Source organism: Gymnodraco acuticeps, unplaced genomic scaffold (assembly GCF_902827175.1).
Source record: "Gymnodraco acuticeps unplaced genomic scaffold, fGymAcu1.1, whole genome shotgun sequence".
In the NCBI taxonomy this organism is placed as follows: Eukaryota; Metazoa; Chordata; class Actinopteri; order Perciformes; family Bathydraconidae; genus Gymnodraco; species Gymnodraco acuticeps.
Window position 1 is genome coordinate 1,854,698 of NW_022989982.1, and position 24,796 is coordinate 1,879,493.

At 40.2% G+C, this 24,796-nt stretch overlaps 1 protein-coding gene across 3 annotated transcripts in view; it reads left to right on the forward strand.

The window, feature by feature from the left end:
- Window positions 1-3,900: 3,900 nt before the first annotated feature.
- Window positions 3,901-24,796, forward strand: part of LOC117543597 (guanine nucleotide exchange factor VAV3) — an 83,476-nt gene continuing 62,580 nt past the window's right edge. For 2 of the 3 annotated variants that reach the window (XM_034211957.1, XM_034211958.1), the window contains exons 1-2: window positions 3,901-4,318; window positions 17,587-17,703. In XM_034211957.1, coding sequence (XP_034067848.1) covers window positions 4,112-4,318; window positions 17,587-17,703 — 324 coding nt within the window. In that variant the 5' untranslated portion in view covers window positions 3,901-4,111. Of the gene's footprint in view, window positions 4,319-10,958; window positions 11,022-17,586; window positions 17,704-24,796 lie in introns of those variants that run through there. The other variant, XM_034211959.1, reaches the window with a different exon arrangement.

The following is a 24,796-nucleotide window of genomic DNA, read 5'->3' on the forward strand; positions in this document are numbered from 1 at the left end:
ATTCTGTCTCTCATCGTTGAAGTATACCTAGGATGAAAATTACAGGCCTCTCTCATCTTTTTAAGTGGGAGAACTTGCACAATTAGTGGCTGACTAAATACTTTTTTGCCCCACTGTAGCTGTGAGGCACAACGGTGCTTTGTTTTCAATGCTGACTTCAGTATGACACCTGCCCAAAAAATGGGAATGAATTCTAATGCTAAGCATGAAGAACATTAACCATTTAGCACGCTATGATAATATTTGCTAATTAGCGCTAAACATGATGTACAGCTAAGTCTGAGAAGGCTAACACATGGCTGCTGTAGACTGTCCTTGTTTTTTAGTTTATTTACATATCTTTTTAATTTTTGATGTCCTAAAATAATTCTATATCCTCTTATCGTGTGCCATCTTGTTTTTTCATTATCTCCAGTGACCCAACGAACATTTTATCTCTTATGTGATTATAGAAGCACTTTAATTATGTGCTGTGATTTTGAAAAAATACCCTGGCAGTCAGATCACATCTGCCATATGTGCCTAGACATAATCATGCTGTTTCCTGGAAGCTCACATAGCTAGTCATTAACAACTAATTCTGGTCTTATTCTAGGTGATATAACCCAGAAATAGGCAATCTGTGCTTTGATGAAAATGAGTTCAAACATGCTATGTTTTGATGTGTTGATTTTGCAATTTAAAAAAAGAACTCACAATTTCCCAAATGCATGCTTGTGTTACACTTCTGTGTGTGTTTGCTTCCCCTGAGTCCTTGTACAGCATTTATCAGAGGAATGCTGATAATTGCCTCGCGGCATGGTTGTCCTTCTCGTCTCAGAGAGAAAGCTGAAACTGGAGAAGGGTGCTTAGAGGTATGCCAGCATCCGGCCGCTAGTCACCTCTCCTGTCATCTGCGCTATGCAGCCATGGTATCCGGTGTGAGGCCAGTGGAAGACAAAGCTGGACACTCACATCTAAGCCATACAAACTCCTTCCATTACAATCAGTCTTCATTTGAATACAATGTGGATAAACAATAGAGTAGGAGCGACTGACATTCATCCAAATCATCTGCACAAATATGAAGAGTCGAAGTGGAGATGAGGAATTCTACATCACAGAAGTGTTTACAGCTGCACATGCTGGAGACTAATCTTCACAGTATTGTTTGCACAGGCTATGTAAATGAACTAAATGTGTTTCATCGACATACATTATTTTTGTTCTGCGTACTGTTTTTCTGTAAGAATCCTTACTCTGCAATCTTAACATCTCTGTGAGTCTCATTTTTATCTGGAAAGGAAATTAATATTGTAGGTGTGGAATTCTGCTCTTCTTATCTCTCATCATTTCTGCACATGCCGTGAGAGGCGCCTCATGTAGCACTGTTAATGTGATTACCGGCACCCCTTGTGTTATACAAAGAGTTATGTTTTCAGATATTGGATTTCTTTCCTATTCCTGTCTGTGTTATATAATGCATACCATTTTGTAACACATCTAGAATTGTCTAAATATACCATTTATTTCTGTGTTGCTGCTGCTCTGACGCCTAAATCCCTTTTTGCATATCCTGATTTGGATGTAATCCCATTTACTCTACAGTCTTTATGTTGCCTTTTGCTTTAGCGTTGTGGTGATAGCCCAACAGGGATCAATATAAACTTTTATTGCAGGTTCACTCTCGCTTCACATTTGTGCCTGGAAGCTACTCGCTGCAGTCTTTTACTCTTACTCTGCAGCTCCTCTGGATCAGTTGGGGCTCAAGAGCATCTTGACAGTGACAGAGGAAGTAATTATACTGCTTCACATTCTTGGCCACATTCTCTTCGCCACTCTGTATGTTTGGGCTATGCTACGCAATAAACTGGCACCTTGTAAAGCTGAAGCAAAGGCGGCTTGCGCATACCATTATGACCCAACATGCTGCCATTACCATACAGAGCCTAGGCTGAATTTCAGGGAGAAATGCTGGTCTGTTGAATGGCATGAATTTATGAATCCAGGCCTTGAGTTGATATATTTATTTTTACAGTTCATTAGGCAGTTCATAAGTTACATTGATAATTAGCTTTCAAGGTGAGTTAGTTGGTAGATCATCCAAATGTAGAATGTAATTTGCATTTCCATTTAATAACAATTAAACAACAATTCCTCCATAAGCTAGAGTAAAGATTAATAAAATAGTCTCAAGGTCAAGTGCTTTAACTGATTGATGGTGGCTGGAATAAATGACCTGGCCTCGTGAACTTCCAAAAAATATTGAAAAATGGAATCTGTATTCACAAATTCATCAAAACATGGGAAGGATTTATTTCAATTGAGGGAACAAATGATATAATGTGCACACAAATGAGTATAGTGTGGCCTTAATGCAGTATACATATCTATATATATCTTTTACATTTCCCCCTGCCAGGCTCCACACATTACTGAGCAATTTAAAGCGTTTAATTTGATGCTCATAAGTCTAACCAGAGATGTCAGCATGCAGCAGAATCTGAGGAGAGTTTCCTCATTTATTCACACAGAAGCAATAAGAGATAACGCCAGCTTCAGTTGGACCATATATTGGCTCAGTCACACCAATCATGCTCTTAGTGAGATGATAAGAAGCCAGCATGCATTTGCAAAATCATTATGTTAGAAATGTTAATTCTTGCCTCTTTCTTGGCTATGATTGTGTGAAAATACTGTCATTAACACAAAGCTTTGTTCTCAAACCATAAATGCAAACATATTGTATTGGACAAATATATAAATGTGTCATCTATAAATGGCAAGTTAGAATGGAAGTAGTGAAAACAGAAGTAGGTTTTGTTTACTTTCTACAAAACAGAGGAAACAATTGAAGGGGTGGTAATCTCAAAGTGGAAATGGCTGTAGGACCTTATTGGTGTTTGATTGCAGAAAGTGATACCATTACTTTAATAGAAACAGTTTGGGGTAATAGCCTAACACAGATTAGGAACCAACGGGGACTTAATGGCTGTGTCATTTTGTGGGCTTCTTGGAAAATACAGTCAGTAAATCCAATTTAAAAACAACTTTCCATACAACTATGTATTGTCCAACAGCCTTTTTGGCATCAAAATAAGAACTTGTTGCTTGAATTCCATTTCAAGACAACTCAATAAAGAAGCAATTCAACTTTTATTGTACATCTTTGATATATGCAGTGTTACAGTGTTTATATTTTTTAACAGAACAAATTGGACGCAGCTAAAATGAAATTCCACTTTACCAAAAAGTAAATAACACACATCTGCTTTTTGCAACAAATGTTCCTCCTGGACCAATGATTCACTCATACAAATGCAAGGTTCAGAGTTCTGGTAAAAACATCCGATATGCATAAACAGGAGAAGCAGCCATTTATTTACATATGAAAATAACACCGTTTTAAGGTGTCATTAACCTGTCATTTAATGATACTGCAGTAAAATTTGATCATATAATAAGTAGATATACCAGAATATACATGCTCAATTATACACTGCCTTTTACTTAATTAAATTCATAGGAAGTTATAAAACTGTACTTCATATACTTAAATGGCAACTGATGAGTTTCAATTGGTTTATGATAAGGTTTGTTAACCATTAATTGACAAGCCCTATTTTTATAATCCCTGGAGTATTTGCATACAGAGAGGAACTTGGACATATTTGATCATATTGGCTGTACAAAATAACGAAAATGAATGCATACAATTGAGGAAAAGCATGTTTTTTCACAGCAGAATATGATGTGTTCTGTACTAAGTATTTAGTTGTTATGTTTACTGTAATTTCATATACTAAGAGCCTATGGATGACAAGCGGAAGAGGTGAGGAACTGTGTGAGGGGGAGGGAAGAGAGACATTGAGAAACGCTGAGTGAGAGAGTGTGTGTATGTGGGTGTGTGAGTGAGAGAGCGAGAGAGGAAGAGTGCAGGGTGCGCTCCATCCACAGCCTCAGCACACCGGACTCATCCTCCACCAGCTGTGCTCCAGTTCCGTTTTCATCGGCTTTTACAGTTGGCGGATATAGCATGGATACGATTTAAGACACACTACTGAGCCGTGAGCAGTTTCATTTGCTAAAAACATCTTATTCTCTTAAAGCTCGTCCCACAGAAGTCACAATAATGATGGAGTATTGGAGGCAATGCGCGCTGTGGTTAATAAACTGCAAGGTGCTTGCAGCTAACCACCGGGTTACATGGGAGTCTGCTCAGGTATTTGACTTGGCTCAGACTCTCCGGGATGGAGTCCTCCTGTGCCATCTGCTCAACAACCTGAGACCCCAGTCCATCAACCTAAAGGAAATCAACCTCCGACCGCAAATGTCACAGGTAAGAAACGACTGCAGACAACCCTCATCTGTCCCCGTATCCAAACTACGGCTAAGCCCCGTTGAGGGAGCGCAACCAGACATAACCATAATGATGCTTGTTTTAAGTTTCCTTGCATCTCGGCATACATACAAATACCCCAATGAACATGATTGAAGCAGATTCTAAATGAGAATAGCTATATTTCAAATTCGGCTTAATTGAATCCTCATATTAGGACATGTTTTCAATAAGATTTCAACTTTTTAAATCTTGGTTACAACGTTCGCTAACGCCCCCACTGCATATTTTGGTCGCGGGAAACGCTACAAATAAGTGCTCAACAATTTATACGAGTTAGAATTATCATCACTAAAGACCATTAGAGTGTGGAATATATGCCGAAGGAAGACATGGATCCATCCCTCTTTGGATAGCTCATAACTGATGCTTATTGACTTGAGTACATTTGACAGTAAGCAGAAAACACAAAATTGCCAAATAACTGAACGGGATTTGGTTGACATCTATTTGGCCATGTTAGCACTATAAATAAATAATAATGTGAGCGAAACTGACGAAAACTTGACTTTCTTTAAACATTTGACTTCATCCTGTAAATTGAGTAACTTATAGTAACTGTTGGACAATGTTGGTCAACACTGAACCGTTATGTGCACAGAGCTCCTCAATCTGCCCTCTATAGGTGATGTGATGAGACACAGGCGATAGAGGTTAGGTGGTGATGAGGCTTTGTTGTGGGCTATCACAAAGAAGTGTATTCATTTTACAGGATTAACATTAATTCATATACAGTTTGTTTTTATGAAAATACTTTATATTATATTATTATTGAGAATTCATGCAAATAGGCTATTTGTTTGACTTGCCTGACAACATGACAGAACAAAGGCAATTATAATCTCATGACTGGTTGCTTGATTGTGTATTCATTTGTAGTAATATTACAAAAATAGCTTATTCAATTAACTCTTACTTTACCACAAACACATCCCTCTACTACTGCTATAAATCCCCAAAATGATAGATAGATAAATAGATATAGATAAATAGATAGATGGATGGATGGATAGATACTGCAGAAAGAAAGAGGGTTATCTGTGTCTACATGGCTCCTGTTTGTCAGGTACCATCTGCTTCCATAACAGGACAGCCTGAGCCTTTGCCAGATTAATATTCTCCTTCATAACAGTGAATCACCTACTGAGCCAGCAGACCTGCAAAGATAGACTGTAACTATAACACACACACACACACACACACACACGCACGCACGCACACACGCACACACGCACGCACGCACGCACGCACGCACGCACGCACGCACGCACGCACGCACGCACGCACGCACGCACGCACGCACGCACGCACGCACGCACGCACACACACACACACACACACACACACACCACACACACACACACACACACACACACACACACACACACACACACACACACACACACACACACACACACACACACACACGTAGTGTATTATGATGTGATGGATGCCCTAATGCTCTCATCTGATGCAAAACAGTTGATATAAGTTTGAATATCATACTATCATCTAATTGGATATGCTGCACAACCAATGGGGAAAGAGAGATTAGGCCTTTTTCCTTGAACAAACACATACACTCAATGTTACAGTGAGATGGTATAGGTCCAGGATATGCACAATCTTATTGGGTATCCATTCAACCTGAGCACCAGGGTCAAGGAGACAATTTAAAAACGCATAGAGGACTTTAATGTCATCAATGGCAATGGAAAACAACTGTCAAAGGATCTGTTACTCGAAGATTTCAGAAAACTAGATTGGGACTGTAAGCGGAGAAGCGGATTGGTCAATTTACTCTTAGAAGTTGCGCTAGCACCAATGCAATTACTGATTATGGGACATCAATAGGTCAGTGTTTGCTGTCAGTCATGACATAATAAGACACAGAGCTGCCATGCTTTGAGCGGTTGTTACCCATTCTAACGCTCAATACCTGTACTGGCCTGGCACAGTCTGGGTTATTTATAGGCAGAGTTTGTTTTATGCATGGCTGAATGGCTTACTCACACAGGGCAGTGATGAAGCTATTCAGGGGTAAATTAGCATCAGTAGTAGGCTTAGGCACAGTCACATACATTTACAAAGTGCATGCAAGTTCACGTTTGTGGCAGCACTGCTTTCAGTGCTAAGGGCAGTGTGAGGTTTTTAGGTGGTGATACTATCATTCCCTACATCGACCATTGTGGTTATAACTTCTCATGTCTACTGTTTATTGCATCAAAAAAACACATTTGATCTGTAAAAACCTACCAGAATTTACTGTTACGATCAATAGTGGCAAAGTGTACATTGATACACTTTATAACATTAAATCTTTTTTTTTAGAACTTTACTACTTCATATGTATGTCAGTAGAGCATGACTTGTCACTTCCCCTTTCACACACACACACACAAACCATGTGATGGTGGAAACCAACTCCCTCTATGAGCACTGTTCAACAAAAAAAAATGGGCGTACACACCACACACCCACCCACCCAGCAACTTTCCTCCCTCTGTCTCCTCCAAGCACATTTACATAACTGAGGGCGGAGTTGCTTCCCTTTCACCTGCATAATTCATGAGGGCCGTGGCAGCTACTTTATCATTGGCCAATAATAACACACGGGATAACACTGTGGACTCACCCATGGGACCCATGCGATGGAAAGACAAAGGCAGTGAAGGGACAGAGCTACAAAGAGTCTGCCTGGCCTCCATAGACGCATCTCAGAGGACATAAAGGGCCCTGAAGGGCTAGCCCACTGCGCTGTTGTAAGCTGGGTAATTAAGGCACAAAGCATCAGAAGCTCTGGAGAATTCACATGTGTGATGTTGGCATGCTTCCCATTCTGCAACATTAATTGTGTTAGGGAGATTTGTATGTGATATAAAGTAAGTTATATCTGTTTAGACATGGGCTTATATAAGGGCAACAAAGAGCCAGCATGTAGGCCAGAAAAAAAGTGAAATGAGGATGAAATCAGACTATTTACTGCTTAAATTGTCTATGCTCTTGTAGTAAAAGATGAGGAATTAAGCACTGGTTCTGTATTTCAACTATGAGCTCTTTATTTTAAACAGTAAAGCAAATGTTGTCATGCACAAAGGTCTAGTTAAGGGATCAATGTCAGTGTTAAACAAAATATTCACCCTCTTTGATCATATTGTACAGGGCTGTAATGAACCAATTACATAGTCTAGACGCGGCGGGACCAGGGCAACTGCTGCATTCATGATCTCCTACCAGAGAAAACCCCAAAATCACCACATAATCAGTAGTTGTTTTTTGTCTAAACCAGTGAAAATGAGCGGTTTAACGTTAAGAGGAACCATGGATTGCTAATCGTGGCGCAACGAACCGACCATGTGGTCAAACATGCAGCATGCAGTCTTTCCATCCATCTGTTTCTTGAAGCATTTGGCTTAAAGTTCTGCTGAATCTCTGTTTTTACTGAGAAGACAGCAAATATATTCCAAATACAGCTTGTATTACATGGGAGCAAGGATATTAAACTCCTTGAGTGGGTGTAATGCAGCTAGCAAAGGAGTGTGCTACAAACAAACTAGCTAGCAGGCTAGCAGAGAAGCAGAGAACAAGACAGCTAATGATACACTCAGTTCAAAGACACAAACAACTGCTTAATCAGTTATCATTCATTCATTCTCTTATCATTTCATTGAGATGTTAATCTTGAAACGTGCCCTGACAGCCCTAACTTGTTAAACCTACTGTTGCCTTGTTCTCTATGACACATAATTATAAGCTGCAGATTCAGTGAGAACAAAACCTGGCAGCTGAAAGCCTCTCACACACATCAGCCGTGAGCCTCAACATGCACAAGAAATCAGGAAATGGAATAGAGGAAGGAAGTGAAACCAAACATGCCCTCGATCAAGCTCAGACCCAAGCACTGAGATGTCAGAGACAATAAAGAGAAAAGCTGCCGCGCTCTTTACATAGCAAAAAAAAAGAAAGAACACACTTTGCTCTTCATAGCGCCGTCTTCAAAGACTTTACTTCATTTTGGGAAAGTGAAAGTGAGAGAAAGAGTCTGAGTAAGATCCGGGTCTAATTTTAACGAGCTCCGAGAAGTACAAAGTGTTTCATAGAGCAACAAAGTGCATCAATGCACCGAGATACAAGAGAGACAAGGCTTCATAGATTTAACACAGAGATGCGATGATGTCTCAATCAACACCTTTGTGTGAATAGATTGCATGCTATTTTAATTATAGGATGCAGAATACAGTAGATCATAATACATATAATGGATGTAAGGACGTTTTTTTAGTACATTTAAGAAAATCATGTGCAAAGAAGCCTGCTTAATTAATAATAAAATAGCCTTTTGTGCTTTTATTTTGATAGGGGCAGCAGGTGTGTTGACCAGTTGGCGAACTGATCTGATTTTGACTCTTGGAGAGTGCACATATAGTACTATTTTCCACTTTCCACATGGTGCACATGTATATTTTTTCAGGCCAAGACCAAAATCCTGTGATGTCAAACAATTAAAAAAAAAATCCAGCTTTACGCACAAGCACTCCATACAGCATGCTTCAAAGGCTCGCTCTTCACTCGCTGAGACAAAAGTTCGATAGAGATAGCGTGGGAGAATGAGAAAGACAGAGAGAGAATGTCTTGATTTCTCTTTTGTTAGTGCAGAAAAGACCTCTGCAAGTCATATAGGCAGATTTTGATTAACATATAGACGTGATGTTCCAAATGTTAGCAGGTAAGCATATTACTGTGTACAACATATGGTAAGGTTAGATTAGGTACTTAAGTGTAATCAAAGAGACTTAAAGACTATTGTGGGAATCCCATAGTTACATAATAAAGCAGAATAAGGTCATAGATAAGTGAAGTGTAACCATGTGAAGCGTTAAAAGAGGTTGTTAATACTTTATGCATCTCTGTGTGTGAGTGTGTGTAAACAGGCTAATTACACACTCTGATTTCTCTCTAATGCATAGTCACACTCTCAGATAAAATGCACTGTGTGTTTTCGTTATAAAACTTAAAAAAGGTTTTTCATAACCATAACTAGATAGGTAATAGCCCTCACTGGCTCAGATTAGAGTCATAGTAAATATAAACCATTGCTTTCCTGTGATTTGTTCATTTTGCTCAGCCAAACTAATAATAGGTGAAATCTAACTTCAGCACTTAAGTGCATTTCACTGTTCAGCTGCTTTACTCAATGTCACAAAGTCTGTATGTGTTCATAAAGAATAACTTTCAGTGATAGCTATTTTCTGCCTCAGAAATGATATATTATAAAATATAAATTGGACACTAAATCTGTTCCGCTTCCTCTGTTGCCTATTATCTCGTGTAGAAAATGTCCCCTTCTGGGTTGTTTCTATGGGAACAAGCAGGCATAAGAAGAGTTATTGGTCAGATTTCAGCGGCCATACTTCATACATGCATACTAATACCTTTAACCTATATTTGCATACTGATATTGCACATGCTTCAAATTGCATGTTTTAGTATGCAGTATGCATTTGGACACAGTGCATGAGTCCCTTGATCACTTCTTCTGAGTTACAGTGGCTCGGCTGCCCTCGTTGATTCATTCTGAAGTAGGGATTGCACCTGACAGTGTGTAAACACTAAACAGCACATTACTGCAGCCATGCATGCCACATTGTAGCAATGCACGGCTGCGGCGTCCCATTTAGAATTCCATTGCGGCGTAATGAAGTGGTTTGTCCCGCCGTGTCACCGTAATGACATCAATATTCATGTGCTGCTTTATGCACAGTGACGTGGATTCGGATATCTCCAAAGACAGGAACATGTTGCACCTCTCTTGTGCACGTGCAAGGAGTGAACTGACCTTTAATTCCGTCACCAAGGTAACAAGGCTGCACCAAAGCCAACCGGTAAAGGCTACGGGCTAGTGCACATTAAAGTATAGATAACGCACATGCTGATTTTATTAGGAGATATTCAGTGGTGGGAAATGTACCTGCAATCAATGTTTATCCTGTTAGTCAATTCTGCCGTGGACGGTTCAGTTAATCACTGTTGAGTGCTCTGAAAGCTTGGAGAAAGTCAATACTGTCTGTTGTCTTTACTGGCAAACAATCATCATCATAAGTGACATTTTAAGGGGCTTAGACGAATCAGAAAGACCAGTATAATTATGAAAATTCAAATGGGAACATTATAACAAATGATAATGGCCGGCAAATGGATAATTTTCCCTCTTTCGATGGAAATGTCATGAAGCTATCTGGAAGCCAGTGAGCAGGAAGGAATTGTAGATTTAGATCCAGATGATACCAACATATAACGATGGTCATAGCCAGAAGCAGTGTATCTGCAACCTTTTACTGTCAGGTTCACTGTAGTGGAAACCTGAAGCCAAGCGAAGTGGAGAGGACTGTATCAAACCCTACAGAAAGATGATACATAGTAGGACTCACCCTATAGATTCTGCCTAATACACATCAATGGAATGTGTATTAAACCTTTTGTGTGCACAGTGTGTGGATGACGCCTGCTTCACATTATTGACCCTGTGTCTTTTTCCAGCAGGGACACTCATTGTGAGTATAAGGCGCCCTGCTTTAAGAGACTCAGGGCGGCTGTGATGGATGACTGTAAGGAATATCCTTACGTGGAGACAGAGAGGCAAAGAGTAAGAATCATTGCAATAGCAACAGTAGCGGCTCCATATGTATGACAGAGCACACAGTGGATAAGGAAAAGCATGTACAAGTCTATAAAATATCGTTATTACTGTATACAATTCCATGACACACAGTTTCCTTGGAGGCTTGCCAGAAAAACGTGGAAACATGGAATACTTTTTTGGGCCAAAAATTTACCAATTTGCAGTTTATCAGTGCAAACGTTTGAGACGTTTTATCCAAAAATATCCGCCTTGATACTGTATTTGCTATAGCGGTCAAATGCCACACCTGAATGGACACACACATGCACACACACTCGGGTCAGAAAGCAGTTGACCAGGCTCTGTCAAGTGGCGCAGCAGAGCATTATTCACACTTTTTTAACCCAATCTTCTAAGAGGAGAAGATTGGGTTGGCATCAGAGCAATGAGAAGGAAGAGTGGGAGGGATGCTGTCTGCTCACCATTCGCGCCTCAGTGTTTGTGCATTTAGTGTGTCCATTTTGTTTAGTGCGTCGAACATTTCAATTACATTCAACTCTCCAATCTGCACGTCTTTTTAAACGTCTTATTCTAGCCAATCACACAAAGCTGAGCTCAAACTACTTGAACTGGGTTTCTATAGCGAAGAGGGTTCATATCTTTACACCGTAACACTAATTCAATTCCCCTATCGGGTGGGGGGGTGAAGTAGGCTTTGTGTATACGTCGGGGTCATCGGGGTTAAAACCAGGATTTAATAGAAAATGGCCTCGGAGACACTCAATGTGTTGTGGGGGATGTACAGAGGTGGAGTAAAGGGGGGGAGATGGTTTTTCCCTTATTGGCTTTTTGTCATTACTTGAAAGAATCTGAGTAAGCATTGGGACCTGCGTGCCTTTGTGAAGAGTGAAAAGGCTAATTCTGTAGTGTAGACGAGATCAATCAAAGCTTTTCGGAAAGCAACAAGGTCGGATGATCAGGACGCCAGTGACTGTTCTATTTAATTGTAGTCGATTCAGCAATTTGGGTAACCTTTATAAATGTTAATGTTTGTCAGATGACTTTGAGAATATAAAGAAGGGAAATGACTGACATTGCGGTGCACCTGCAGGGTAATTATTACAATATGTTCATTTAGACACTTGCATTGTATGTGTGGTTACATTGTAATTACAATGGGACATATGCTTATGAACCTTCTGGCAAACAGTTAATATGTGAAACAATTATACAACATATTTATTTCCTTTGAAAAGACGTCTACTATCAGTAGCTATTTAGCGTAGCTTAGCAAAAGGGCGGGAAACAAGGGGAAAAAGCGAACCTGGCTCTTTATAAAGATAACAGAATTCCCCCACCAGCACCTCTAAAAGATCTATAATTAATCAGTTTATCAAGAATCATCCAAACTTAATATTAACATGTTGGTCCATATGTTTCCATTTACTTCACACTTTAAAATAATGCTTTTAGCCCACAATCATACATCAACATTCTGAATGGAAGGATTAGAAGGGCGGCGTCGAGCTATATCCTAGAAATACAGAGGACTTTTACACCAATCTTCTCATCACCTAAAGAGTGAGGTAACGAATGAGCCAAACTCCTGAAAAAACAGAATAGTCCTAACAGGAAATGGGAGAAGATAAAGGAGAGACAAAGAGGCTGTCACCAACTAGAAGGGGATATTCAGAGTCACGAAAATGACTGGAAAAAGTGAGTGGAAAGACCATGTGCATGCTACGTCAGTGTTCTTCAGTCATGTGACGTTGTGAACCAAGTCTTCCAACCAAACAAGCAGCTCATTTCACAGTTCAGCACACCTTACACCAGAGAGGACACACTATAAAGTCATTGAGCACACTTGCTGGAATGAAAAGCTGCTGACCACTGTAATTCTGACAATATTCCATTAAGATAAGTAAGCTGATGGCTGTCTGCTGGGTTGACCCCCACCTCCGTCTGAGAGAGCAGCAGCACTGTCGTCAGCGCCAGCAGACCTACGCCCATTTCCTGGTTACACAGCTGAGAGAAGCTCCAACATGACATGGATGTGACCTGAAGGCTTGGATTGTAATATGTCACCCGCTGGTTACGCTTTAAAGCATCTTGATAAAACGGATTTACATTGTGTCAGTCACTTTGGACACAACATCTCAGGGGTTTAAAACTGACAGATATCGTAGTGACTTTTTTTCTGATTACATTGCTTGAAATTCTCTCTTTGGTTTCCCACTCTGCTGTCAGTAAAACTATAGGAGACTCAGACGGATAGAAGAGCTTTTAACTACCAAATTAGACAGGCCCATCATCCATTTTATTGCCATTAATTGACGCTCAACAAGGTTGAAGCAGCGAGATGGCCAATCTCTGGCTGCGTTTCATTGCTTAGATCTATGAGAGAACAAGAGCAGGATTTCATTAAGCTCCACAATACGCACAGGGGCCATAAAAAGGCTCCAGCTTGTTGCTATGGAGCTTTGACTTGTATCAAGGAATACATAAGCAGAAACTGGATACTGATTGTGGATACAGAGCACGACCTGGTTTATATCAGTGCACAGCAGCGAGAGGGCTCGTCTTACAGGAATAATATTCCAGATGGTTGGTCTTCAAGATACAATTTGTGGGATTTTAAGCCCTGCATACGTCGGTCGTGTTTATGCTATTCATTTTCATCCTAGACGTGTGTTTGGAGCTTCCTGAGATGTTACATCATAATCCATCCTTAATTCCTTTTTCTTTAAGGTGCAGTTATTAGTAGGTACCGTTGAAATGCAGAAATAGGTAACACTGTTGGTTATATTTGCCTCGGATTTAGTACAATTTCACACATAATGTAAAGAAGCATGTCAAAAAGGACCACATGCATTTGTTTAATTACATTTCTTATATTTAGTAGTGGGATGGGGGCTTGTGACTGCTAAAACGATTTCATTGGAAAGCCGTTTCTTCATTTTCTTGTCATTATTCTATCGTTTCTTTCTGTACTACAATGTTTGTTTGCGTACCCCAGCGTACACCATAGGCCAAATAATTCTGTGTATCAGTGATAATAATAATTCCAAGGCAAAATTCTAATTAATTCTTGAATAATTCACAAATGAGCATGAATAGAATAGCAAAAACACCTAAACATAAGTCTTTGTTTAGGTGTGCAAGCCGAAACAGATGTGCAAACAAACACACACTTACACACGCCCAAACAAATGAGGCCATTGACTTCTTGAGCCCCAGAGAGTAACTACTGCAGAAGAAAAGCTGAACAGTCACTGGTTGCCTCATGCTGCTACACTCTTGTTAATACAATCCCCCCTGTACTGTCTTCAGCTCAGTGTAGCAGAGACACTGTCTCTCATATGCGCTCTGTGGAGCTGCTTCCCTCAGATAATATGCTGAGGTTCTCTGGGACTCTCCAGAGACTCCAGGCAGACAAGATATGCTTATCTGATAAAAGAAAGTCATGTGTACAAGTGTACACATTCAATATGATCCACTCTCTACTTGCTCGCTGCTGCACGCTGCCTCTTATCTGGAGCTCACTGGTTGGGGGCTTTTCCCTCTTTTGTGAATCCATCTGTAAAGCATAATTCAATCGGAGTGGAGAAGCATTTCATATTTGATGCAGGGACATGCGCTGGACTGACAAGTCTGATGTTGCTTTGCACCACGAGGGCGAAGGTGTGTTATGAATAACAGAATATGTCAGACGGCTCCTTCTCCAGAGCTGTTTGTTTTTCAGGATGACACTGACTGAATTATTAAAGCTTGTTAAGTTTAGGTTGTCAGACATGATTACAGTCAGGCGTTTGGACGCCACAGATTAACAGTATGGCAAAGGGTTATGCTTTTTTTAAGAAACAGGATAGGGCTAATGAAATCCATTTCCTGTAAACTTGTTACCCAAGAGGAAAAAGAAGAAGAAGGAAATTATGGTGTTGAAGCCTTGTGATATGGAAACATATCTCTGGAAAATTTGAAATAGGGTTAGACAGTAAAAGATGTACTGTAGATGCAGTAAATTCTTTATTTCCCACACACTATTGGCTAGCGCTCCAACACATTGTACGTGATAGGCTAAGGGGCGGGACATCTCTAAGCGGTTGACCGGCCAGCTAACCAATCAGAGCAGTCTGGGCTCTGGTTTCAGACAGAGGGTGAAAGAGGTGCTGCAGCACAAGGCGCATTCACACTGCGGTACTTTTCCCACAAAGGTTCATGTGAACTTTAGTTCGCATGAACTAAGTACAGATCGCGTTCACACTGGAAAAAGTCCCTGGGGGAGAATTAGGCAAATGAAGCCGCTGACGTCACTTGTTCTTCTTCTGCTTTGGGTTTACTGGCAGGCCGCAAACCACTTCACGTCGTATACTGCCGCCCAAAGTCCCCGGCCGGAAGTCCCCGGAGTTGGGGACTGGCTTCAGTAGAAGCTGCTGGGACTCCCAGCAGCTTCTACTGAAGCCTTCCGAGTGAATCGCCAGAACACCGACACCTCCTCATCTCCACCGCTCCCATGTTTTATTTTGTGTTGCCATAAGTTAGTCTCTCTGCGTTTCTGCGCTGGGCTAATGCTAATGCTAATAATGCTAATGCGAGGATAATAAAATGGCGGCTTCACGAAACTTTTTGGGAGTTTTACGGGGCGTGGTTTGTAATCCGCCCAGCCAATCAGAAATATAGCTCTTTTCTCACAAAAGAGCCGCTGGAAAGTCCCTGCTCTCTAGCAGGGACTTTCAAGGGGGTAAAAAGGTTCACATGAACTAATTTTAGTACCGGCTCTTTTTGGTGTGAACGCGATAAAAGAGTTCACATGAAGTTCACATGAACCTTTGTGGGAAAAGTACCGCAGTGTGAATGCGCCTACAGGCAGTATACGGAAGATAAATACCTTTTTGAACATTAAAGCCTTGAAACATGTCACAGTGGAGACACTAAATACAAATATGAAACAGAAAGCATAATAGGGCCCCTTTAATCTATAGACATAATGAGAAATAAATAACTGAAAAATGTTGCCTTATGAACCATTGAATTGAAAATTGTATTCACGTTGCAGATAATATTTCAACTTCCCTGCACATTTCACCATAACTTTGATGCTTCAATTCTTTGTCTGGCACTGTTGGAGTCCCCCTTTGTATGTACAGCGATCCAGTGTTTTTACTTGACGTTGTTCAGTTCAGATGCCACGCCCTTTACTGGTGCTGCACTAACGCCTCACTGCTCAAATGCAAAAAGCCACAACCACACAGTTGGTTTTGCATTGGGTGCCTTTGTGTTGGCTGTGATATGCTCTTGTCTCTGTACCCTTCACTGTCAATATTGACCAAAAGCAGTGTCATCATCCAAGCATCACTTTGCATGAAGCCACATTTATAATGTGTAATGAAAGCTGAACTATACCTACTGTAAATATTTGGGTAACATTTGAAACATTGCATCATCTAATCTCTCTAACATGGAATTGTACAACAGTGCTTAACAATGAAGAACTATAAAACATGTCTTTCACCAGTACGATTTTTGTTCCATCCTGTATCAACTACAGGAAGGCTAATGGGCGTAAGTCAGAGATATTACCCGTTAGCTAACCACCTTATGTTGCCACCTTTCCCTCCAATGAACTTTCTGCCTACCACACTACATAAAGACGGCGTAACACCTCAGAAAACCATATTTAATCCTGTGATTCTACCCCCAGTTTTCTCAGTTGCATTGGTGTTGTTAGGCAGCCCTCAGTCAGAGATAACTGCAGCATCATTTGGATAAATTGTTTCTGGATGAAGCCCCATTAACATCATTAGCAGAAGATGTAGATTGCAGACAAGGCAGAAAAATACAGTCAGAAAATGACCTTGTTTATTAGAGGAGTGACTTATTGATTATTTGATTTAATCTTCATGGGTCAAGGTTCACCCATAGCTGCAATTAAGCTCAGAGTGAATAAACAATTATCTGAGGAAGAGCTTCCTGCCCTTTTATTGTCAGCAACAAGCTTCTTACACTCTATGGAAATGAGACCATGACTCAAATGGAAGTGTCATAACATCAAGATACATTTAGATTCATGTTTTACCCTAACAGACAACTCAAGTTATTATGAAAGCTTTTATATCTACAATAATTTTCTTCCCTTTTGTATTTCAGAATAAATACATTTTATATTTAACACTGTATACTGAAAATATAAGGAAAGAAAGAAAGACAAATCTGCTTTACCAGTAGGAATTAATAAGATGTCTGCCTTTCTCTCCCTTTACTGTCTCGACTTATCTCTTATTTTATTACACACCACTCCACTGTCGTATTTTAACAGGAAATACATCAATTTAATTAAACAACATGCTCTCATGGCGCCTTTAAACACAGATCCATCTATGTTTTATAGCTGTGGTCCCCAAGTGTGACGCAGGTCCTCACTAGCAGGCAGCCAGAATGAAAGCTACTATAACATGCAGAACAGAAAAACAGAAGTATCTGAACCCATTCAAAAACACACACGTAGTTCTGTGGCAATGAAATGGAAAAATAACAACACGTAGTATCATTTGTCGCTCACAGATTAACCCTTTCTGTCTTCCCAATACAGTTCCTGTGCCTGAAGAACATCAGGACTTTCCTGGCAGCGTGCAGTGACATATTCGGGATGAAGAAAAGCGAGCTGTTCGAGGCCTTTGACCTTTTTGACGTCAGGGACTTTGGAAAGGTAAGACAGGGTTGCTCTGTGACACATGTTGAGGCTTCATTCCTGTTGAGGAAAGTCCATCCGCCCTCAATGTATTTGCCAAGTGTCAAACTGAATAACTTTACAAATTACAGAGCTTAGTGAGAAATATTGAGCTTCTTTCTTCTTGGACCAAGGTCTCATGCATCAGCTGCCTTTATCCATTTTGGTTATTTTAATCTCTCACTGTCAAAACTATTTCAATGGCTTCTGGCTCATGTCTATAATCTCATTACTTGATGTTCTTACTGGCATTGCTAGTGCTAATCAACACAGTCTGAGGCCATGTTGAAGCTTTCCTCACACTCCAAGCTGATGCTGAAGTCAGCAACATGACCCAGCAGATTTAACGGCTTCCTCTCATTAGAGTGAATACTCCTTGGCGTGCTGACTTTATGAGGGGTTACAAGTCTGGCCTCTTGTTCATTACTTTGATAGGACTCAGCTTGTAGCGCTGTGAAACTGTCTGCTGCTCTTTGACAGCCCGGGAAGTCCCTAGGGGGCTAAATTGGAAATAAAACTTAGAAATCAGAGGAGGCTACTAGACCATAAACAATGTTAGCAGTTTATTAGAAAACATGGATCCTACTTCAGCAACACAACCAATGAAAATGATTGTCGTCATATCCATCATATCAGAACTGAACCACAGACTGTCATATCTGATTTCTAATAAAAAATAAACTACACTTATTTGGTTTCCTCTGGAGAGTACTTCCTTATTTGGCAATTATGAGAGACGAAAATAACAAACATAAAACCACATACTGCATTATGGAAAAAAATACTGAATCATTGCTTTATGGAAATAAATGAAGTACGTTATTATGTGATGAATGGAAACAAAACTTGACGGAAATGACGGAGAATGAAATTGGCACAATAATGAAGAGTGGCAAGCTTTTGTTCAATATGCGTCGGTCATCTGACCATGTTGTCCAAGTTAAATCATCCTACTTACAGCATCTATTCATTTCTCAGAAAATTATTGGCCTAATCATCTATTTGTTTCCAATAGAGGTTGACTTAATTGGCTAATATCCACTAAAAAAAACTTGTACTACTTAATGAAGCCTTTGACTTACAAATGATGTTAATATAATCCCTCAGATGAACTTTTGATGATGTAATATGTAGAGTGGAAAAGACGCTTACAATAGCCTACAATGCACAGCATATATTATGAAAAAAATGTTCTAAGACTAGACAAGGGAAAATGAGAGAGGCTTATTTATGGTCAAGAGCCCCTTTTATCTATACTTGAATGCTCATCTTTGCTGGCGTGCCAAGCTTAATTACTTACAAGCCGAGAGCATTAACTCATCTATTCTTTAAGTCTTCTTTAATTAAAATGCAAGTTTCTTTCTTTGCCCTTATAGGAAAAATCTTTTCTGAGAAAAAAAAATAGGAAAGGACCAACAGTGGCTTAGTGAATTACTGTAGGATATGCAAATATAAATCTTTACCCTTACTTCTGAGAAACCCCAAAAATGGCTTTGTAGATTTTTTCCTCTTTATGATTTGCATTAATGTTATTTTCTATTCAATTTTCAGCCCCAGGCTTATAGGATGAAGCTGCCAGTGTAAAAGCTCATATATGCATAGTTAATCACTAACTTCCCAATAATTAAATTGTTTGATGAGAAGATTGATACTCTGTACCCTACAGCAAATATGGTTAGCTTAAGCCAGCAGTCCGTTAGTTTAGCTAAGTGTAAGAACAACTAAAAGCAGTTAAAAAGACTAACATTTGGGAAGTTGTTGTACAAATTAAATAAACTAAATATAATGTGGTCATTAAGCTTTAAAGGCGCTGGTAGGCAGAATTTATTTAGTGGTATGCTAGCTGTTTCACACTGTTCGAGTATGCTAACCGGCTAACAGGCTGTAGCTTAGCAGACAGCAGAGTGGTATCATTTAACTTCTAGCAAGAATGCGAAATGTAGTCTATTTCTCAGAGGTTGAACTATGGTTTAATATTTTACATTTTCTACGTTTTTTTTGGTGTGAGTTCCACATCTGTTAGTTGTGTATAAGAATGTCCCCAAAAACGACTTTAAGATTGATTGGTGGTTACTCCGTGGCTCATCAAACAATGGCCAATATGCTCAATCCTTTCTCAGGTAAATGGCTAATCTTGATAACAGTGGGAGGTTGCATTTTTTGGTCAAATGTATCATTGTCTCCTGTCTAATTCCAGATGAGACCCTAAACTAATTTCAAGCACACTCATTTTCAGTTTTTGTGATGTCCAATTTCCTTGTGATTTCCCTTAAGTGATTTCAGTTTGCTCAGTCACAACTCTTTGATGACTCTCTCGAGTGAATCCCACATTACCCAGAGTGAATTTAACATCTCTGAAATTAGACAGCAAGCAGGGCCCGTAATCCTCGCTCGGATGCCTCTTCAGAGGTTAATGGTGTGAGGAAAGGAGGGAATGGAGCAAGCTGCCACTCACCTGGAAATTCCAGCATTTATATTTGTGTGTATACAAATAGGTGCGGGACTGCTTCTGAATACAATATAACCTGTAGCCTACTTGGTAGTCTTCATGAGTCTGTTTGAGGCTTTAACAGTTGTTCTTCGCAAACCTAAAGTACTTCCCTGCCTGCTGTTATAGCAGACATGTTTTGAACTGAACCCACATGAGGTAGCCTTAACCATACACCCTGAAAATTCTTCCTCACTCCTCCACCTTAAAAGCTGGGAAAGAATCCAGCAGTAAAGGACGGGTCCCTGATGAGATCCAGGTCTTAGGAAACATGACCGGACTCAGAAGGAAATTGTGTATTTGAATTTGTGATAACACACATACATCTGACAAACAGCTTCTGGTGTTTTTGGATTCAAACTCTATCCACACAACACTGCAAAAGTAGGAAACACTGACAAATACAACAGGTCTGTCTGTAGCCCTTTCCCCTCAGTGCAGAAACATCTGGTTTGCACATCTGTCTTGTAGACACATGGTGGGTTGTTTGGCTCTGTAGGGAGAAGAGAAACGTGGCATGAACACACACTGATGCACACCTGGCAGAGAGAGAGAGAGATGATATTATAAGTCTGTACAGAAGATACTGAGAGCTACAATATCAGTTTTCTTGTTAATTTGCAGAAGCATTATGTGGCTTCCAGTTGAAGGAGGCGAAACATAAAACTGCGTATTTCACCGTAAGCATCACTAGTTTTACTGTCCTAGAGACAATTCCACATTCAGTGATTAGAGCATATAGCTTTGCTGACGTAACCCAATTACCCTCTGATCTCGTGTGAAAAAACGTCATATATTCTATGTTGTGACATGATTGAAAATACATGCGTCAGCCCTGAGTGCATGACTAACTGTCTCACTTCTATTTTATTGCTAATTCTAGTCGTCTCGTATCAGCGCCTTTCAAAAATAGAATCAAAGTGCTGACAGGAGCTCTCCATACTCACAGTCACATGATGGACAGCTGATAGTACTTGGAAAAAACGAGTGTCATGGGATGACCTATTAAATAATGCAGCATCCTTTAGTTTACCAAGAACCTATAACAGCAGTACATCATGTTTGCTGCTGTGCTTGTCATTCAATCAGCTGATTGTGATGTGCTCACTGACCACACAACTGCTTCGTATCTTATTCATAAAGCAACACAATATCATCTCAAACCATACAAAACAGTGCATGACTTAATACATACACAAAGTAACTGATATGATGAAACAAATATTGAGCATAATGAGAGTGAAGTATGCCAGAGAAACATCAATATCTACATCATCAAACTTCTGAGTTTTGAGAAAATGTGTTTATTTCCTGTCTTGGAAAGAGTTATATGATAGTTGTTGTGAAGCTACTCCTAAAGGCCTTCTTTTAAATAACTGTTTTATGAATTTGATTTTGTGTAATATTTCAGTTTTGACCATAATATCAAATACAGAAGTTAACATGAAGCTATGATTACAGGTTGTGGAGACACACAACTCTTCTGGGTGATTGATGAACTCTGTGGGCTGACTCCTATTGTAAAGTCACTTCAGATCATCTGCCCATTCCATTCTTTAGAGTCTAAAGTTTAGACTATGCTAATTTGCTGCAACTTCCTTTCCTTTTTTCGGGCCAAGAGTTGTCACACCTGGATGTGTTTAGCCGTATAATGTGAAAATTATGTTTTTGCAGCTGCTTTTTATTTGTTCATCGGCAATGAAATCAACCAACATTAATGTAGATACTATGTGGCAGTTTCATTAAACAGTCAAAGATTTTGAAGAAGTCTGCTACACTCAAACCTACCTCTACACTTAGTCAATCTGCAAGCCAAACTCTTGGCCCTTGATGGAATCAATCAATGTGTTAGTATTTTTGCATTTTTTTGCATTTTTAGCCATGTCCTTCAGGTGAGTGCTGACAACACACTTCCATATTAAAGGTAGAGGTTCACTACAGAACTCTTAAAGGCAAGACATTTTAAAAAGAACTCTGCATACAAAGACAGTGTCAACTCAGCCCCAGTGGGCCCTAATCTATTTCCTTTTTCCACCTCTCTAGCACTTTTAGGTGGATGAAGACACTTATCATTTTGGGTGGGGGGTGGAAAACGACAGCCCGGGGGAGGGCAAGGCAAAGCTGGGAAGGAAGAGGGAGACAGACAGAGAGGGGTTATTGATTAGTGTCTTCCTCCTCCGTTGACTGTGATAAATTTAACCTCAGAAACCCACTAAAAGCTGATGCATCTCCTGACGAGGCACCCCCCCCCCATCTCTCCCTCTCTGTCTCTTTCCTTTGTCCTTCATCTCTGCTCTCTCCAGCATGTGGTCAGATCTATGTGGTCAGATATCATATGTCTGCTACGTGCTAATGGATACTCGGGGTGTTTCTGAGTGCAGAGCCAAGCTGCAGTAACAGTGGTTACTTTGGATACATTTTGTAACAGCTGCCAATCAGACTAAATCACTGTAGTTGATGGTCAATATATTGGTTTAGTATTGTTTTTTGATTGAAATCAAATATCGGCGTTCAGAGGTTCATCCCAGACCCGGGCTACCCTCATGAGGATTAGTCTTGAAGTGCTGTGTAGGAGGTTTTACTTTAGAGATGTGTGGGTGTCAAGTCGGTTAAACCAGCAATTAAAAAGTCAGCCTTAAGGAGCCCTGAACCCACCATGGTTCATTGGTCGGGCCTTCTACTGCAAAACCTTACACCAATTATGTCTAAAAGCATTTCTTGACACATGATTCAAATAGAACAATGTGAAATGATGTATGGTTTTCACGTTTCGGGCAGACAATGGGGGTTTTAAAAGCCTATATTGGTTAGAACTCCGCAGAGGTGCCTAGCATGTTGTATGCTTGGCTGAAGAGATGCATTGATTTAATTGGCAGACAGCTGTACAACAGACCTTTCTCTGAAAGACATTGTGAAATGCAGTTGCCTCTGACGAAGGTCTATGTAGTTGGCAATGTGGATTATTAGTTATACAGAGGTGTCATCTGCAAACATGCTTATCTTTAAGGTATAAGTCAGAGTATGTATGCAAATAGTTCAGTTGTTGTCACACTTTGCATTTACTTTGACTCCCAGTGTTCATGCTGTGTCTGAAAAACTACTTCACTTACTCACAATGCATTTGGAGTCATTGTTGTGTCCACAGCAATTTCATGAAACCAGCACTACTAAGGCTCTTGTGCTGAAAGCTTTGTGTATAATCCAAGGACTCTCAGTGACTGACTGCATGACATCAGCCTCCAATCAAATCCTGCTTTTCATATCAACTGGCTTTCCTCGAGCGTGAATGCACGAACACATGTGGAAAAACACACCCACCCAACCCTTGCTGGCAGAAGATTGCTCAGCCAGAAAGCTCTGCGCTCTCCATGCTCGCCAGATGCAGCTGAGATAGATTGTTTCTTTGATTGTTTCAGCGTGAAATAAACTTCTGTGATGATTGCGGACATCTGTTTGATCCCTGTGTGAGCACATAGATATCTTAGCTGTGGCAACCATCGCGGTTTGTAGGGGTATTTTATCTGGAAACCAAAGGCTCTTTCTGCCATATGTACACACACAAATACACACTTCTACAAAGGCAGTGAAGCAGGCTTGTCATGACGAGCGTGTGGGTTGGGTAATGAACGTAACTGCTCTCCAACATAGTGACATATGCAGAACAAATATGTTGTTTTGAGGGCGTTTGTAGCTTTAAGAGGCCATTACATTGGAAAAGGGGTGTAAGGTGTAGTTTCTACAATGGCTCGGTTTCAAACTGAGTTTAATTTTCCCTGTTTAAAGTTCAAAAATAATCCTGGCATTCCAATGTGACATGGCATGTATTGATAACTGTGTAGTTGTCCAAATCAATGACACACTGCTATGAAGTCACATCTGCCAATGACAGCTCTACACTAGCTGCTTATGTTAAAGTTTTGCTAAGTTTATGCAGGCAGTTCAATACCCCTGAAAAGGAGACGTTTTATAACGCTTATACATCAGTGAGGCTTTTTTATCTCTTATGTTTTCTTGCTAACAATGCAAGTAATTTAATGAGGTTAAGACATGCACATTATTTTCCTTCCAGAGGGGGTTCAGATTGTGGTCTAACTGCCAATGGAAATGTTTACAGACCACCTTTTTAACGTGGTTAAACAAAATCAGCCTTCTTTGTGAAAGCAGGAAACTGTGAGAAGTCATTAGGCAGCCAACTGTAGGGTTTCTTGGAAATCAAATGAAATTGGAGAAATATTGGCATCAGTAGGGCTGGAGCGCGACAGTAGTTATGTTAACATTGCATTTTTTTTCTGAAGGGGATTCCATGACATTTAAAATGCTTCATGGACCCTTTTAAATATGAATGTGGGAATAAGATACTTGCAAGTGATTGTGACTCTGAGTGGCTACGTGTTAAGTATTTGCACGTGTGTGTGTGTGTGTGTGTGTGAGAGTTTGCAGTAACTCTCCTGAGGACTGACTCATCTCAAGTCTCAGTTGAAGCAGCAGGAAACAGGAAGAGGAAACGGTCACCACAGAGCCCCTCTGGAGTTGTTTCGCTCTATATGAGTGTGTGGACATTTTCAAATTCAGCTTCAGGTCTAA